Genomic DNA, 17,061 nt, shown 5'->3' with positions numbered 1-17,061 from the left:
TGGATTTGAAGATACCATCAGCTTGTCCAAGGTCTTATTGAAGGGCAGAGCAGACTTGAGGGGCTGAAAGGCCTATTGTTTTTGATTTTTACATTTATTCCTGTCCCCTTGGATGGCAGAGCAGGTGTGAAAGGCCTGATGGCCAACACCTGCTCCCGTTTCTCATGTTCTTACATATTTCTGCACCTCTATAATGAATTCTACTTCCTATCTTTTTGGATGACTTTGTGAACCATCTATCTTTATTTTAAACTTTGTAGGTGAAACGAGAGAGGAAAGGACTTTCAGAAACTGGATGAACTCACTTGGTGTGACTCCTCGCGTGAACCATTTGTACAGGTGAGGGAAACCAATGGAATAAGATTAAGTTCAAGGTTATGCAAGGATCCAGTTGCTGCAATCTATAGGATTAATCATACATTAACAATCTGAATTCAGAGGCACAGAGAGATTGTATAGTCAGTCTACACACAGAAATTTGTCTGTTACCTTGAGTCTTTTAACAATTGATTGCCCCTTGTTTCAAGGCAAGCTTTAGAGTGAGTGTCTTTGTAGCACTTTCTCTGTCCACTTGAGAGTAATGGACATTTGAGAGTTAGGTAAGCAGAATTTGGTGGAAGATTCAGACAGCATTACCAATCCACTGAAGTTGGTTTTGCAAGGGGTTTAACTGAATTCTTGTAGTGATGGAATCAAGAATGACACGAGCATTTATTCAACAGTTCTTCCATTGAATCTGGAGAAGCGTAGTGACAACAGCTGGTCTGAACACTGGGACTTTCATTGACTGCAGAGACATTTGTTATCAAGCACTCGTTGCTGTAGTGTAGAATGTTAAGCTGTCATAGTCGACCCCGGTGTTAGATCTCCTCATCAGTGGTGGCTTTAGGAGAGAGGTGACTGTCAAAGTTAGGAGGTACTCAGCATTTTCCAGTGTATCTCATAAGACTATAAGATATAGGACCAGAAATCTGCTCCGCCATTCAATCATGGCTGATAAGTTTCTCAACCCAATTCTCCTGCTTTCTCCCTGTAACCCTTGATCCCCTTGATACTCAAGAACCTACCTATCTCAGTCTTAAATATACTTAATGACCTGGCCTCCACAGCCTTCTGTGGCAATTAATTCCATAGATTCACCACTGTCTGGCTAAAAGAAGTTTCTCCTTATTTCTGTTTTAAAAGGTCTTCCCTTTACTCTAACTCTGTGCCTTTGGGTCTTAGTCTCTCTACCAATGGAAACATCTTCCCAACATCCACTCTGTCCAGGCATTGAGTATTCTGTATGTTTCAATTAGATCCCCCCTCATTCATCCAAACTCCATCAAGTACAGACCCAGAGTCCTCAAATGTTCCTTGTATGTCAAGCTTTTCATTCCTGGCACCATTCTAATGAACGTCCTCTGAACATGCCCAGAACATCCTTCCTGAGATATGGGGTCCAAAACTGCATACATTACTCCAAATGTGGCCTGACAGACCCTTATAGAGCCTCGCAAGTACATCCCTGCTTTTATATCCAAGTCCTTTTGAAATAAATACCATAATTGCATTTGCCTTCCTGACTACTGACTCAACCTGCACATTTACCTTGAGAAAATCTTGGACTAGAACTCCCAAGTCTCTCTGCACTTCAGACTTATGAATTTTCTCTCCATTTAAGAAATAGTCAATGCTTTTATTCTTACTACCAAAGTGCATGACTTCACACTTATCCATGTTGTACTCCAACTGCCATTTCTTTGCTCACTCTCCTAACCTGTTCCTAACCTCTCCTAACACGTGTCAGGACTTTTCCTGTGTTAATAAAGAAGAAAATACCTCAGTCTTTCACATGCCATGATGTACGTCCCTTCTTGAATGTAGTTATAATTGTCACATTCCTAAAAACTTGGAAAGGGGTGGGGAGAGAAGAGAGAGTTATTTATCTTCTCAAATCCATAGGATGAGTAAATGATGTTTTGAAAAGCCTATCCGTGTTGAAGTGCTCAGTTAGAATGCCATCGGAGCTGCAGAACTTTGTTCTCTTTCATGTGTTTTTGAATGTTTGTTGCACCTCTCACATCACTGGTGGATTAATTGTGGAGTCTGCCTCACCAGGGATAGCAAGCAGAGTCCCAGCTGTCCCAGTGAATTCATACTCATGAATTGAAGATGTTCTTTCCAATGCTGACGGATTATATTGTCCTCCTTAAGCAGACGAAGCTTAACCTTGGTGTGTATCTGGTCCCGGTGGCTTCCAATTTTACAAAAAAAGCTTTTGCATGCCCCGATACTCAGCAAACTGTTGGATCTCTCTTTTTGTTTTGACTACATGTCCTATAAGTTCCAGATTTTTCTTTGGACGTCAGCCTTGAGCTGTCCCAGCAGCATGTTTTAAAACCTAGTCACTGTCGCAATGTAGGAATTTCAGCAACTAAATAGCTAGGATATGAGTTCCCGGAATCTGCTCCATGATCTCTTTGGTATCCGAAGGGAATTTGGTATTTGCTTCTCAGTCACTGGAAGGTGGGCAGAGGCAGGTGCAGCAAAAAAAATCCAGAAGATAAACCATGTGTTTCTTTTTATCATAGGAAGATTACAGTACAGGAGCAAAGACTGCATTTGCACAGAACAATGGTAAAGCCACACTTTGGACATTGTGAGCAGTTCTGGGCCCCTTGATTCAGGAAGGATACACAGTCCGTAGAGGGAACACAGTAGAGGTTCACGAATGGTGGGGGCTGTCTTATAGAGTCATACAGCACAGAGATGGGTTCCAATGACATTAGTATATTTTTTTTTAAAAAGGATGAAGTCCATAAGAGCTAAATATGAGGACTTAAGAAGTAAATTGAAAAGTAGGACCTCCAAACTTTTGAGGAATGGTTGAGGAGAGTGGTCTCCTGTTCTTGCACTTTAGAAAAGTAAGTCACAATCTCATGGAAACACAAAATTTGTAAAGGGATGCACAGAGGAAGTAGAGAAAGGATGTTTCTCCTGACTGTTCAGTCCAGAACCAGGGTTTGCAGCCTCAGAATAAAAGACAAGTCATTTAGACCATAAGATATAAGGGCACGATTGAGGATTGACTTAGGACTGAGATGAGGAGGAACCTCTTCACTTGGAAGTGGTGAATCTTTGCAATTCCCTATCCGAGAAAGCTATGGAAATTCAGTCAAGCAAGTTTGAGTGAGAGAAATTGATGACATCCAGGGATATGGGGATATAACGCATGAATGTGGTGATGAGATATATGGTTTAGACTCGCAGGGCAGACTTGAGGGGCTGAATAGCCAACTCCTACTTTTGTGTTCCTATACAACAAAACAAACTGTGCCTTGTGTTGTCAGTTGACAATTCCCCTGCTCACCTTCAGAGTAGTGCTGTAGGAACTTTTACATTCACCTGAAAGAGAAACAAACTTTAGTTTAACATCGCCGCTTGTGAAGACAACACTTTCAAGCATGTGGTGCTCCTTCATGAATTCTTGAACCCAGACGTTTCATGTGTGTGTGTGCGTGTGCGCGCGTGTGTGTGAGAGAGAGAGAGAGAGTGTGTGAGACCACTGGGCCACATTTGACACCTAAATCAGTTGCTGGCAGTTTCTCATGAGAAACTTTTACTTTTTAATTTTTTTTATTAAAAGTTCAGCTGATCTGTGTGGATCATTCTCCTCTGGATTCATGCCCAATTTTTAGTCAGGTGATAATCTGTTTATTTGAAGGATGTGTGGGTTAATCTCTGGCTAATAACATCACATTAATAACATTGCTTTTAATATTATTATTGTTTGAAATTTCCTGAGGCCTTAATAAGTCAAGGAGGCAGCATTAATTAATAAATCTATTTTGTCTTGATACTGTACTACTCCTGCACTGGCATTAGATGGTGCCAGTATGCTGTTTGAATCCAATTCTTCCCCTCCATGGTTACAGTTGTTAAAATATTTCCAGTCAGAGCTATGAATTTGGTTTCAAGCTATATTCTAAATTATACACAGCCAAACAGAAAACAAAGGTGCACTGAAAACATCTGTATTATAAAAGGTAGATGGCAAACTGTTTTATCCAAAATCACTGATCTATACATGAATACTGGGGCAAACAGTGAGCAAATTTCAAACATGTGTGTAAGGTTTGCCAAATCAGTGAAAAACGTAGCAAATTTTGAGCATTAAAATATTGATCCACCAGTCCAGTCTGCATTTTAAGACTATAAGACAAAGGAGCAGAAGTTAGGCCATTCAGCCCATCGTGTCTGCTCTGCCATTCAGTCATGGTTGATAAGTTTCTCAACCCAATTCTCCCAGTAACCCTTGGATCCCCTTGACAATTAAACCATATCTATCTCTGTCTTAAATATACTTAAAGGCTGTGGAGGCCAGGTCATTATGTAGCAATGAATTCCACAGATTCACCACTATGGGGTTGAAGGAGTTTCTCCTTATCTCTGTTTTAAAAGGTCTTCCCTTTACTCTAACCCTGGGATCCTAGTCTCTCCTACCAATGGAAACATCTTCCCAACATCCACTCTGTCCAGGCCATTCAGTATTCTGTATGTTCTGATTAGGCCCCCTCCTCTCATCCATCTAAACTCCATTGAGTGTAAACCCAGAGTTCTCAAACGTTCCTCATATGTTAAGCTTTTCATTCCTGGGTCCATCCTCTAGCTTTATAGAAGGCAGGATGTCATTTGACTATTTTAAAAGTTGAATGCTTTTTTTTCATTATCAGGATTACTGATTAAAAGAGAACTTTACATTGGTTTTGAATCCTGGGAAAGGTATTACCTTGACTTGCTGCCTCTGTGATCATACCTGCCATTTGTCCCCCTAAAAATAAAGAAATGGCAGAAGAATTGAATTGGTATTTCAGATCTGTGTTCCCTGGGGGAGACACAAGCAATCTCCCTGAGGTAACAGTGGCTGAAGGACCTGAACTTAAGGGAATTTATATTTGCCAGGAATTGGTGTTGGAGAGACTGTTCGGTCTGAAGGTTGATAAGTCCCTGGGGACTGATGGTCTACATCCCAGGGTACTGAAGGAGGTGGCTTGAGAAATCATGAATGCATTGGTGATTATTTTCCAGAGTTTGATAATGAAGGAGAAATCATGCTTGACTAATCTTCTGGAATGTTTTGAGGATGTAACTCTGAAGATGGATGAGGGAGATCCAGTAGATGTAGTGTACCTGGACTTTCAGAAAGCTTTTGATAAAGTCCCACATAGGAGGATAGTGAGCAAAATTAGAGCGCATGGTATTGGGGGCAAAGTACTGACTTGGATTGAAAGTTGGTTGGCTGACAGGAAACAAAGAGTAGTGATAAACGGCTCCATTTCAGAATGGCAGGCAGTGATCAGTGGGGTACCGCAGGTATCAGTGCTGGGACTGTAGCTTTTTACAATATATATTAATGATATAGAAGATGGTATTAATAGTAACATTAGCAAATTTGCTGATGATACAAAGCTGGGTGGCAGGGTGAAATGTGAGGAGGATGTTAGGAGATTACAGGGTGACTTGGACAGGTTAGGAGAGTGGTCAGATGCAGTTTAATGTGGATAAATGTATGGTTATCCACTTTGGTGGCAAGAACAGGAAGGCAGATTACTACCTAAATGGAATCAATTTAGGTAAAGGGGCAGTACAGAGAGATCTGGGTGTTCTTCTCCACCAGTCAATGAAGGTACGCATGCAGGTACAACAGGTAGTGAAGAAGGCTAATAGCATGCTGGCCTTCATAACAAGAGGGATTGAGTATAGAAGCAAAGAGGTTCTTCTGCAGCTGTACAGGGCCCTGGTGAGACCACACCTGGAGTATTGTGTGCAGTTCTGGTCTCCAAATTTGAGGAAAGACATTCTGGCTATTGAGGGAGTGCAGCGTAGGTTCACAAGGTCAATTCCTGGAATGGCGGTACTACCTTACGCTGAAAGATTGGAGCGACTGGGCTTGTATACCCTTGAGTTTAGAAGACTGAGAAGATTGAGACATATAAGATTATTAAAGGATTCGACACTCTGGAGGCAGGAAACATGTTTCCGCTGATGGGTGAGTGCCAAACCAGAGGACACCGCTTAAAAATACGGGGTAGACCATTTAGGACAGAGATGAGGAGAAACTTCTTCACCCAGAGAGTGGTGGCTGTGTGGAATGCTCTGCCCCAGAGGGCAGTGGAGGCCCAGTCTCTGGATTCATTTAAGAAAGAGTTGGATAGAGCTCTCAAGGATAGTGGAATCAAGGGTTATGGAGATAAGGCAGGAACAGGATACTGATTAAGGATGATCAGCCACGATCATGTTGAATGGTGGTGCACGTTCGAAGGGCAGAATGGTCTACTCCATATCTATTGTCTATTCTGGTATCAGTTGACCTGCACCAGTCTCTGGGTTTGAGAATTCTGACTGGATCGGTATCCAGAACTGCATCTCGACTTTGAGCAGTTCTAAATGCACAGTCTGAATGCACAATCCTATTCTCCATACTGTGGAGATGATTTATAATCTGTCTTGTTACAGTGACCTGGAAGATGCCTTGGTAATTCTGCAGCTCTACGAAAAGATCAAAGTTCCAGTGGACTGGAGTCGGGTGAACAAGCCACCTTATCCTAAGCTGGGAGCCAACATGAAGAAGGTAAGTTTTCTCAGTGGAAGGCCAAAACCATCTGGCAGGTTAGGATCAGAGTTTTCTGCAGTCTAACTGTGCGGTCAGCAACCAGCCTTGATGTCTCTGATCTTGCCCCTTTGTGATCCTGAGATTCCTCCTGTTTACTCAAATGGAAACAGACTTTAGATATTAATGTGTTTTTAAAACCAAAATTAAAGCACTTTAGCCAATTTATAAGTAGACAACTGTTGAAAATGCATGACTTGAAAAGGCACTTTTTAAAAATAAAGTTATAGAGTTGGGGGAATGGGACTGACTGGATTGCTCAGTGGAGAGATAGCATAGATTTGATGGACTGCATGGCTGCTTCCTGTACTGTAGTAATGACTTTATTTTAATATGGCTTAATTTTAATAATTTAGTCAAAATTCTGCTTCAACATCCCAGAATAGACACTAACAGGGCTGCATAGCTGAGAATTGGAGAATGCAGGCTTTGGGATGTACACATGTATTTAGAAAAAGCTAGTTTAAAGGAAATCACTCCTTTGTTTTACCTAGTGAGTAATGGCCAGACTTCTGCAGCACTGTAGCTTAATGGGTACCACTGTTGCATCAGGGACCTGGATTTTATTCCATCTTTGGGTGACTGTCTGCATATTCTCCCCATGTCTGCGAGGGTTTCCTCTGGGTGCTCTGGTTTCATCCCACAGTCCAAATATTTGCAGCTTAGTGGGCTGGCCATGCTAAATTGCCCAAAGAGTCCAGGAATGAGTAGGCTAGGTCCATTAGCCATGGGAAATACAGCATTACACGATTAGGGTAGGGGAATGGGTCTGATGGAATGATCTTTGGACGATCGGTTTGGACTTGATAGGCAAATAGCCTACATCAACACTTGGGATTCTGATTCTTGTTGGCCAGTCTCAGTCCCTGTGGTTGACCATTACATTAAAATTCTTATCTGCCAATCTAATAGTCATACATGACCACCCAGTTTCCCAGAATGTAAGGCAACAGCCTCTTTGTTCTAGGTGCATTAATTTTGGGTGGGCTCCTGTCTAGCCATCCTCAAAAGTGTGCTTTTTACAACCTTCCTAGTACTTCCTCAGTGTTTGAAATGAAAATTTAATTCCAGATGTATTCACAACTTGCTTGAACAATGAATGGCAGGCATGTACTGTTGATATCACCCACCCACTCCCCCATCAGCAAGGGCAAGATCTCCCCAATTTCCTCTGAAGACCAAACCTCCTTCCAAATTTGGGCAGAATCACTTCCCCATAAATGTAACAATCCAAATTGTTGTTAGGGTATAAGCAGTCATTGAAGGTGTATGTTATTTTTCCTGTAATATTTGATGAATATCAAAAGTTACAGCAGACCATTCAGCCTTTCAAGACTATAGTAGTCTCTTTACATCGTTTGAACCCCCAGGTCTAATCCTACTTTCATGTCCACTCTCAGTTCTTTACATTTCCTCCTTTCTCAAGCAACTATTTTTGTCCTCTGTTAAAGGATTGAAAAACTCAGCTTTTCCTGTCTGATTTCAGCCACACCAGGTGTTTAGAATCATGGGATCACAGGGCACAAAAGGAGAGCTTTTTAATAATTGTGCCTGTACCAGCCCTTTAACCAATCCCACTCCACTACTGCGCCTCCTCCTCATGACCCCCCCGGACCCCATAGCCCTGTGAAGAATCTTTTTGCTCTTCGAGGATATTATCTAATTTCCTTTTAAAAGTTAGTGGTGACTCTGTACCCACTGTTCTTTTTATCATATTATCATTCATAACCTCTCATTTAATGCTTAAAAATAAACCCACGTCTGTTAAGTATTACTAAGGTGGGAGACTCCTCAGAATCTAAGAGTGTGACTTTCTCTAGTTCTAGTTAAACTCCGTTTTGGAACGGGTCCCACAGTATTGTGGTTCCAGTTGTGGAGCCCTCCAGCATTAGGCTCTTGACAGAATTGTTTAGAGGCCTCCTAATCTGCCAGTACCACCATCAAGATGGCTTTCTGTAGGTGGGTGAGAAGGTTGAGCCACTTCTGCCCAGCCCAGCCGACCTGTATCTCCCAATTCTGAGCATCATGGGAGAGGGGAGACATCAGCGATTTTCAATTCAAGGAGACAAATCCACTATTCAGTTCTTGAATAGCTTCATTCTAGTGAATTATGGTTCAACAACTGTTGCATACTGCTGATGAGACCTGTTCATTGAAATGAAATGAAGTGAGCACAGACAAGAAGTAAGACTGAGATTGAAAGTCAAGTTTTAGGAAGCTCCACAACAAATCACCAACAGTTACTTGGTTCTTTTTTGATTCAACTAATTGACCATTTTAAAAAATCAAATAAGACTGTGTTTTCTGCTAATGAATCAAACCAGAGGGTTGCTAACATTTAACCTTTGTTACCCAAAGCTGGAAAACTGTAACTATGCGGTTGAACTGGGAAAGAATAAAGCAAAGTTTTCACTCGTTGGGATTGCAGGACAGGATCTGAATGAAGGCAAACACATGCCAACTTTAGCCTTGCTATGGCAGTTAATGAGGAGGTGAGTGCGTTTTAACTTGCACGATAGAGCCAGAGATTGATGGTACTACAATTGGGACGTGTTTGGTTCTGCTTCATTAATGCTGGACAAAGTAATCTAGATTTTGAATCCTGCTGGAAAGGCAGAGATGGTGATGAAGCTTTTTGTCTTGCATCCATCAGAACAGAATTTTTTTGTCCCCAATCAAAATCAGAAGTGTTGCAGTGCAGAAGTAGCTCATTTGACACATCATGTCCAGGGCAGGACTTGCACATTTAATGGCAGGGTCCAAGGAACTGCTGCCAAACAAAGGGACCTATGGGTGCAGGCGGATGGTTCCTTGAAGGTGGAGTTAGCAAGTAGACATAGTAGTGAAGAAGGCGATTGGTACACTTTTTCCTTTATCAGTCATTGCATTGAGTATAGGAGTTGAGATGCCATGTTGTGGCTGTACAAGACATTGGTGAGACTACTTTTGGAATACTGCGTTCAATTACAGCCTCCCTGCGTCAGGAAAGATGCAAAACTTGGAAAAAGTTCAGAAAAGATTTACAAGGATGTTGCTGGGATTGGAGGGTTTGAGCTTTCAGGAGAGGCTGTAAAGGCTTGGACTATTTTCCCTAGAGTGTCGGAGACTAAGGAGTGACGTTATAGAAGATTATAAAATCATGATAAGCTTAGATAGGGTGAATAGCCAGGGTCTTTTTCTCAGGGTAGGGGAGTCCAAAACTAGAGGGTTAAGGTTTAAAGTAAGAGGGTAAAGACTTAAAAGGGACCTGAGGGGCGTTTTTTTCATGCAAAGGGTGGTTGCGTGTATGGAATGAGCTGCCACAGGAAATGGTAGAGACTGGTGCAATTACAGCATTTAAAAGACATCTAAATGGATATATGAATAGGAAGGGTTGAGAGGGATATGGGCCAAATACTGGCAAATGGGACTAGATCATTTTAGGACATCTGGTTGGCATGGAGGTGTTGGACCAAAATGTATGTTCTGTGCTCTATGATTCTATGACTCTAATTCCAAATTTCAAATGATCATGATAATTTATACTACAATGGGAGGAAAAGGATTACTGATTGGTCTACAAGTCGCCTCTGATTAATTGAGACTCTTTGATACAGGGAACAATTAAGTTTTTAAACAGTATGCTAGTACAGACATTATTCTCTTAATTCCTGATGTTGTACTGATGGTGGTGACATCTGCATTCAGAGGTCAAAGACTGTTTCCTTTGTCCCTAGATACACATTAAACATGCTGGAAGACATTGGTGATGGAGAGAAGGTCAATGATGATATCATTGTAAACTGGGTGAATCAGACTTTATCCGAGTCAGGAAAAAGTTCCTCCATTTCAAGCTTTAAGGTAATCTCCTGGAGTATTGCTGTAAAACAGATTTTGTTTTTACTTAAAGCTGGTTCCCTGAATAAATAGCATTCCCCTCACCCACTCCCTGTAAATGATGAAACAATAAACGATAATTGGAAATAAAACAGATTAATGAGAAACATTATGGACAAGTTTGCTTGATGTGATAAACAAGATTATATGCTCACTTGCAAGACTGTGTGTGCGGTTTTCAAAATTCACTTGTGGGACTTGCCTATCCCTCCGAGCTATGGGATATGTTGCGAGTTGTGTCTGTTGAAGATAGCGGAACCCACCTATCTGGGATTGTTCATGGCTCCATGTGCAAGACTGCCAGCACTTGATAGAGTACACAGTTTGCACAGGGCTTTTCTGACATGTTCTCCAATTCTTACTCAATACACAGGACAAAGAAATTAGCTCAAGTATACCAGTATTGGATCTGATTGATGCCATTCAGCAAGGATCAATCCGATATGACCTGGTAAAGACTGGAGACCTGACTGATGAAGAAAAACTTGAAAATGCCAAGTGAGTAGCTTTTATCAGTACCATTTGAAGGAGAAGGTACCTATGGAAAAAGGAATAGAAGGGCATATTGATAGCTTTAAGCATGATGAGAATAGCTTGTTTCTGTCACTGCAATTCAATGTAATTCTCCATATTGTTAGAAAATGTAGGAATAAATTTCACTTCCTTTTTATTAAATTGGTTAATTGAATGATGTTCCAGGATATGGTTGTAAATTAATTTGGACCAAACTTTAGGTTAAGCATATCCAAGACTGCCAGCACCTTTTGACATGCTCCAAGTCTGATTGACCTATCACCCCTTGGCTGTCACTTCCTCACTGCTTCAATGTTCTGATTCTCATTCTGGATTTCCGATTTTCTCCATGGCTTGGCCCATTGCTTGCTCTATAACCTCTCCGCCTTTGTCCCTGTGTTTATTCAATTCTGACTTCCAACACATTGCTGATTTTCTTGTCCCAACATTGGTCTTGCATTGAGCTGCAACAGCCCCCAATCTCTGGAATTTCTCCCCCCTCCCCCCCCCCCTCTGCCGTTGCACTCATCTCTCTCCTCTGAGATACTCCTGAAAATTTATCTCTTTGATCAAGTTTTGGTTATTCTCATTTTCTTCTTTACCTCATACTCAAAAAGTCTATTTTTACTATTGACTTCGCTCTTGTGAATGCATCTTGGGTACTTTCCTGTGTTAAATACACTAAATACGTTTTTGCACTGGTTGGCGTTAGTTTTAAGCTTCTCTTTTATTGTTTCGATGTCAGCTATAAATGTAAATCTTTTAGGGGACAGAGAATGTAGTTAACTCTCTCTGAATTTATAGTCGTGTTGAACAGTGCAGAGATCACTCCATTTGCTGGAAAGACTGAAATACTCCCCAACACCGTGTCCTGGAACAGAGAAACTGAGCAAAAATTGGAGTGTCAACATAGAAGGCAGGAGGGGGTTTGAGTCCTGGGACCGTGGGTGGTTTTACAGCTAGGTTGGCAATGATTCATTTGCAAGGATGAGACAAAAGGTGGCCCCTCAATATCTAGGGCCTCCTTTCCAAATCACTTTGTGAAAGACTAACCTGAGATAATGGGCTTGAGGCACCGATTGACAACAATTTAACTAAATGGTGAAACAGATTTTGGGTGACTGAACCCACCCTTGTTCCTATAAAGTTAGTGTCTTTAATGTATATTACTCCAAAATATATTGGAATTTGCTATCCTTTAGCACTGGGGAAATTGTCTGCGTAAGAATATCATTTTGATCATATTCAAGCCCAGGAAACGTCCTTTTCTTTAAATGATCTCAACCTCACCTATAGGTCTCCCTTTCCATGTCCCTCAATTCCTTTGCTGTCAGCAGAAACACATCCTCAGTCTATTTGCCTTATGTTAAACTAAACGTTGTAAGAAATGGAACCTCTTGCCCTCCGAACTGTTTCAAATATGTGAAGTGTTCACTCTGCATACCCCTAAAGATCTGGCCTCCAGCACTCCCAATTCATTCCATGGAACATTGGCAAATGTGCCTTCAGTTCCTTCAGCCTTGAGCCCTGGAACTCCCCCGACAAACCTGCTTATCCCTCCACCTCTCTTCCCCCTTGATATTACTCCTTAAAACCTGCCCCTTTGACTGAACCTTCGGTCCTTACTGCTCTGTGTGGTCCAGTTTTAGTCCGACTTGCTCAAAATGAGCACAGGAAGTGCTGGAGAGACTGAGGAGGTCTTTCAGCAGAGAAACAGAGTTAGTGTTTCAAAGAAGGGTCACTGGACCTGAAATGTTAACTCTGATTTCTCTCCACAGACGCTGAGATTTTCCAACAATTAATGATTTTGTTAACGTTCTAAGTCTGATTATGAAACTCCCTGTTTCTGTCCATGAACAACACCACTGCGTTTTAGAGTTTCTCCAGCACTTTCTGTTCTTATGTCAGATTTCCAACATCTGTAGTATTTTGCTTTTATGTTCCCATGAAATGTTTTGCACCATTTTAAGATAGTCAGAATGCTACATAACTTAGTTTTTTTTTGTCTGAAGGTCTGACAAAACAGAGAATGAGAAAGAAAATTGAAAAAAGGTGGTCAGAAGCCTACAGTTTATTTTTTATGTTGCACTGCTTCTCCCACTGAGTTGGTAAATCTGTTTTCTGAGACCTTATAGTGTATTGTACCATTGGTAGCCTATTCCTGTAGTCAAACAGCTAGTCTTTCTTACTCCACACTCCTCATTATGTTTCTGCAGCCTTCCTGATCTAAACACACAGCACAGGAGCTGGAGCAAATCTGCCAGCATTATTTTACATTGCACAGCAAGTTTCTTTCACATAGCTGGAACCACGAGGTTGGCTTTATTTACGAACTTGGTGCCTGACCCCAACATGTTTTTGTTGACTTCCCTCAGGTATGCTATATCAATGGCAAGGAAAATTGGAACTCGAGTCTACGCCCTTCCAGAGGATCTTGTCGAAGTGAAACCGAAAATGGTTATGACCGTTTTTGCATGTCTGATGGGGAAAGGAATGAAGAAAGTCTGAAGGATCTGAGCCAAGTTAAATTGATTTGTTTTCTTCTCCATAGCCTGGGTGCAACTTTCAAATGTAGGACATTTGCTTAGATATGCTCCTTTTTTTTTTTGTTTTTTTTCTTTTACCACAACCATTTTAACTGGCTTTGCTACTGCTGAAATAATTGTATTAGATCGAAGTACCACATTCCCCCAGTTGTCATAAAACACAAAAAAAACTTTAATCTCCCTGCACTAACCCAGAGAGGTTCTGTAGCTCAACATGCATTCTAACGTTTAGAGTGTGCAATCAGCATACTTACCTACTCCCCAAACAATTTACCGATATCAGCAAATATGATTTGAGTTGTGTCGAAGAAAGTGTGTTCAGAGGCATATTTTGTCAGTACTTGTTCTACTTGACCATGGAGAACTCCTATGCAGTAGCGAAAGAGGTTTCTGAAGATATTATGCCCTTCTGGTAAACTCGTCCAGGATTTTTCTGGAACACTGCATTTCGATGCACCGGTAATCGGACTTGTTTGTGCACGTTTACAATTAAAATGTGTCACCTACACAATTTCTGGAAGTGTGTGCCAATTAGACGAATTGAGGGCAGCGAGCCTTCTGGAACCTTGGGTGAACAACAAGCCAAAGTAGCAATCTCCTTAACCACAATGACTAAAGTATTGGGAAATTTGCAGTGCAGGACTGAGAGATGAGAAAAGTCAATATCCCATCCGCTACAGAAAGAGGGAAAGAAATGTTTTTAAAAAGTAAGGAAAAGGGTATTGGATTGCGGGATTGCGAAAAAGACTAAGCAAACTGTGAGAATACAACAATAATCAAAATCTGATGTTTCAATATCTGCTAGAACACTTACAAAGAGGAAGGAATGCGATTCTGTATTGTCACTAGTTCAATTTCTGGAATGGCTACCAATAACAGTTATCACATTAAAATGATCATTATATTATTAATGACCAGGCTTGGCTGTCTGACAAGTTTAGTGGACATTTTATTGTCCAAATGCACCAACTCTATAGACATCCACAGAGATTATGTGCATTATGCATTCTTGTGAACCAGCTGTAGAGCAACACAAGTTAGCTAAAAACTAATGGCGATTTGTAATTGATGGAAATCCTTTCCCTTCCTGCAAGTTTTGTGGATACTTTGCAGATTAATAAACCAGATGCGCCATTCAGGTAGCCATCTTTTCTTGCAGAAAAATCTGGCTGTTAACTTTTGTCAACATTTGCTATTTTGTTGATTGTAGGAAGCCAGCATTTTCTGGTACAGCTGCATTGAGACCTCAGATTACAGCTAGCCTGCTCTTAGACTTAGCATCTCAAATGTGTTTCTCCATAAATCGAAGGAGGTTTGAATAGTCGTTTGTGTAACCCCCATACCTTATCCCAGAAACTATGATTAACCATGAGGAATGGACAATTAGCCATTCCTGCAACAAACCTTTTGGTCTGTTTATTTTACATGGGTTAATACTGCTATGACAGTACAATTTTGTGCAAATGTTTATCCAGTTAATCTGTCAATAGCGCACCCTGGGATATATCCTCCAAATAACTACTGGAAATTAGTCCCACTTGTGTTGTAAAGGATGTCTCTTTGGTCATACCTTCCCTGAATTTGTGAAACAGTTTATCAATACTCAATATAAACTAACCAAAAAGGCCCTCAATATTGTGCCTCATGTACCACACATCTGTAGTGCTAGAGAATCAAAATTACTTCAGTTTCATAACTTACTAACTTTTCTACCCAAAGAGTTTGTTTTTTATATTTTGGTTTTGTAAAATTCCTGGGAAATGCTAGCTTTAAGCATAAGATGCTGTTTATTTAAGATACTTGCAAGCCAGAAATTCATGCCATCATATAAATATGCAGATGAAATAAAAATAAATAAAATGGTTTGACATCTTGCAAGTAAAGGATGTGACAGAATTGTATTCCTACATGACGTGACTTCTTTTTCTCCACAAATGGGAACCTTGGTTGAACTGAGTTTTTTTTTGTTAACCCCAGATACAACCGCTAAGTATAGTACATTCTCTCACTGTGTTGTCCTAACTGTTAACAGTTAATATAGAGCAGAAATTAGTGACATTCTGTGATTCAGTTGTAACACTTGCACCTGATTGTGGACCTGGATTCCATTAACCTGAACGTACCCAGGCTTGCACTTCAGAGACTGCTCAAGTACAGCCTTGACTATTAACTGAGGAAAATGTACAAGGTCTCATGGCACTCAAAAGATTGTTTCCCCTCTGCAAAATACCAAAATACTGGTTGTTTATTTCCTTCTGTTTGCAAAGCTTTGTGGCAAAGTTCTAACAGAGCCTATCATCCAAGATAATGAACTGACTGGCAAGTGCTCTGTCCATCATTCTGAATGAAGGTGTTTTACAGACTTGACCACCTACATGGATAAGGACCACAGTGCACTTGCCTTCAAAATCAGGATTCAATCCAGAGGAAGGAAGTGGTGTCGTGGAAATGTCACGGGACTAGTAACCCAGAGCCCCAGACTAACACGAGAAGATATGGGCTCAAATTTACTGTGTACAGTTTTGGCCTCCTTACTTGAGAAATTATGTACTCGCACTGGAGGAGGTTCACTGGGTTGATTCTGGAGTTGAGAGGGCTGGTTTATGAGGAGAGACTGAGTAGACTGGGATTATATTCTTTGGAATTCAGAAGAATGAGGGAGAACCTTGTAGAAACATGAAATTATGAAGGGAATGGATAAGACAGAAGCAGGGAAGGTTGTTTCCACTGCTAAGTAAAACTAGAACGAGTGAGCTGAGGAGAAACTTCTTCACCCAAAGGGTTGTGAATCTGTGGAATCCACAGCCCAGTGAAGCAGTTGAGGCTACCTCGTTGCATGTTTTTAAGGACAAGATAGATTGTTGAACAATAAAGGAATTAAGAGTTATGGTGAGCAGGTGTGGAGCTGAGGCCACGGAAAAGATCAGTGATGATCTTATTGAATGGCGGAGCGGGCTTGACGGGTCACATGACAGACTCTTCCTATTCCTTATATTCTTATGAATCTCACCATGGCAACTAGTGAATATCTGGAATTGAAAGCCAGCCATCAGTAACGGTGGCCACAATAGCTTTTCTAACCATCTGGTTCATCGATGTCCTTTAGGGAAAGAAGTCAGCCAACCTTGCCTGGTCTGACCTACATGTGATACTGACGTGAGTGATTGACTCTTAATTACCTTCTGAAATGATGTAGTAAGCTGTTCAGTTTAAGGGCATTTAGGGACTGCAATGGATGCTGCAGCGATTCCCACTGATGGTGAACTGTGATAGAGCAGAAGCCTCTGCAGGAGCCTTTGAGTTAAGTATGTGGAGTATGTGTTTGTATGATGGAAGCTCCCACACGTTTGGCATGGCATAGTACATGGAATAGTGAAGAACTTTACAGCATTGAAACAGCCCATTTGTCCACCAGCTACACACAAAGCCCTCGCCACCCTGTTTCATATCACTTCCATTTCCTTCACCATGGAT

General features: G+C 41.1%; 1 protein-coding gene across 3 annotated transcripts in view; it reads left to right on the top strand.

Moving 5' to 3' along the window:
• Window positions 1–15,470, top strand: part of LOC122554929 (plastin-2-like) — a 79,005-nt gene extending 63,535 nt beyond the window's left edge. For all 3 annotated transcript variants that reach the window (XM_043700340.1, XM_043700341.1, XM_043700342.1), the window contains 6 exons: window positions 261–339; window positions 6,499–6,613; window positions 9,011–9,144; window positions 10,369–10,492; window positions 10,902–11,026; window positions 13,417–15,470. In XM_043700340.1, the coding sequence (XP_043556275.1) occupies window positions 261–339; window positions 6,499–6,613; window positions 9,011–9,144; window positions 10,369–10,492; window positions 10,902–11,026; window positions 13,417–13,549 (710 nt within the window). In that variant the 3' untranslated portion in view covers window positions 13,550–15,470. The remainder of the gene's footprint in view (window positions 1–260; window positions 340–6,498; window positions 6,614–9,010; window positions 9,145–10,368; window positions 10,493–10,901; window positions 11,027–13,416) is intronic.
• The last annotated feature ends 1,591 nt before the right edge of the window (window positions 15,471–17,061 follow it).

This window comes from Chiloscyllium plagiosum, chromosome 12 (assembly GCF_004010195.1).
Source record: "Chiloscyllium plagiosum isolate BGI_BamShark_2017 chromosome 12, ASM401019v2, whole genome shotgun sequence".
NCBI lineage: Eukaryota > Metazoa > Chordata > Chondrichthyes > Orectolobiformes > Hemiscylliidae > Chiloscyllium > Chiloscyllium plagiosum.
The sequence above is the reverse complement of the archived record's forward strand: the minus strand, read 5'-3'. Positions and strand labels throughout refer to the sequence as shown.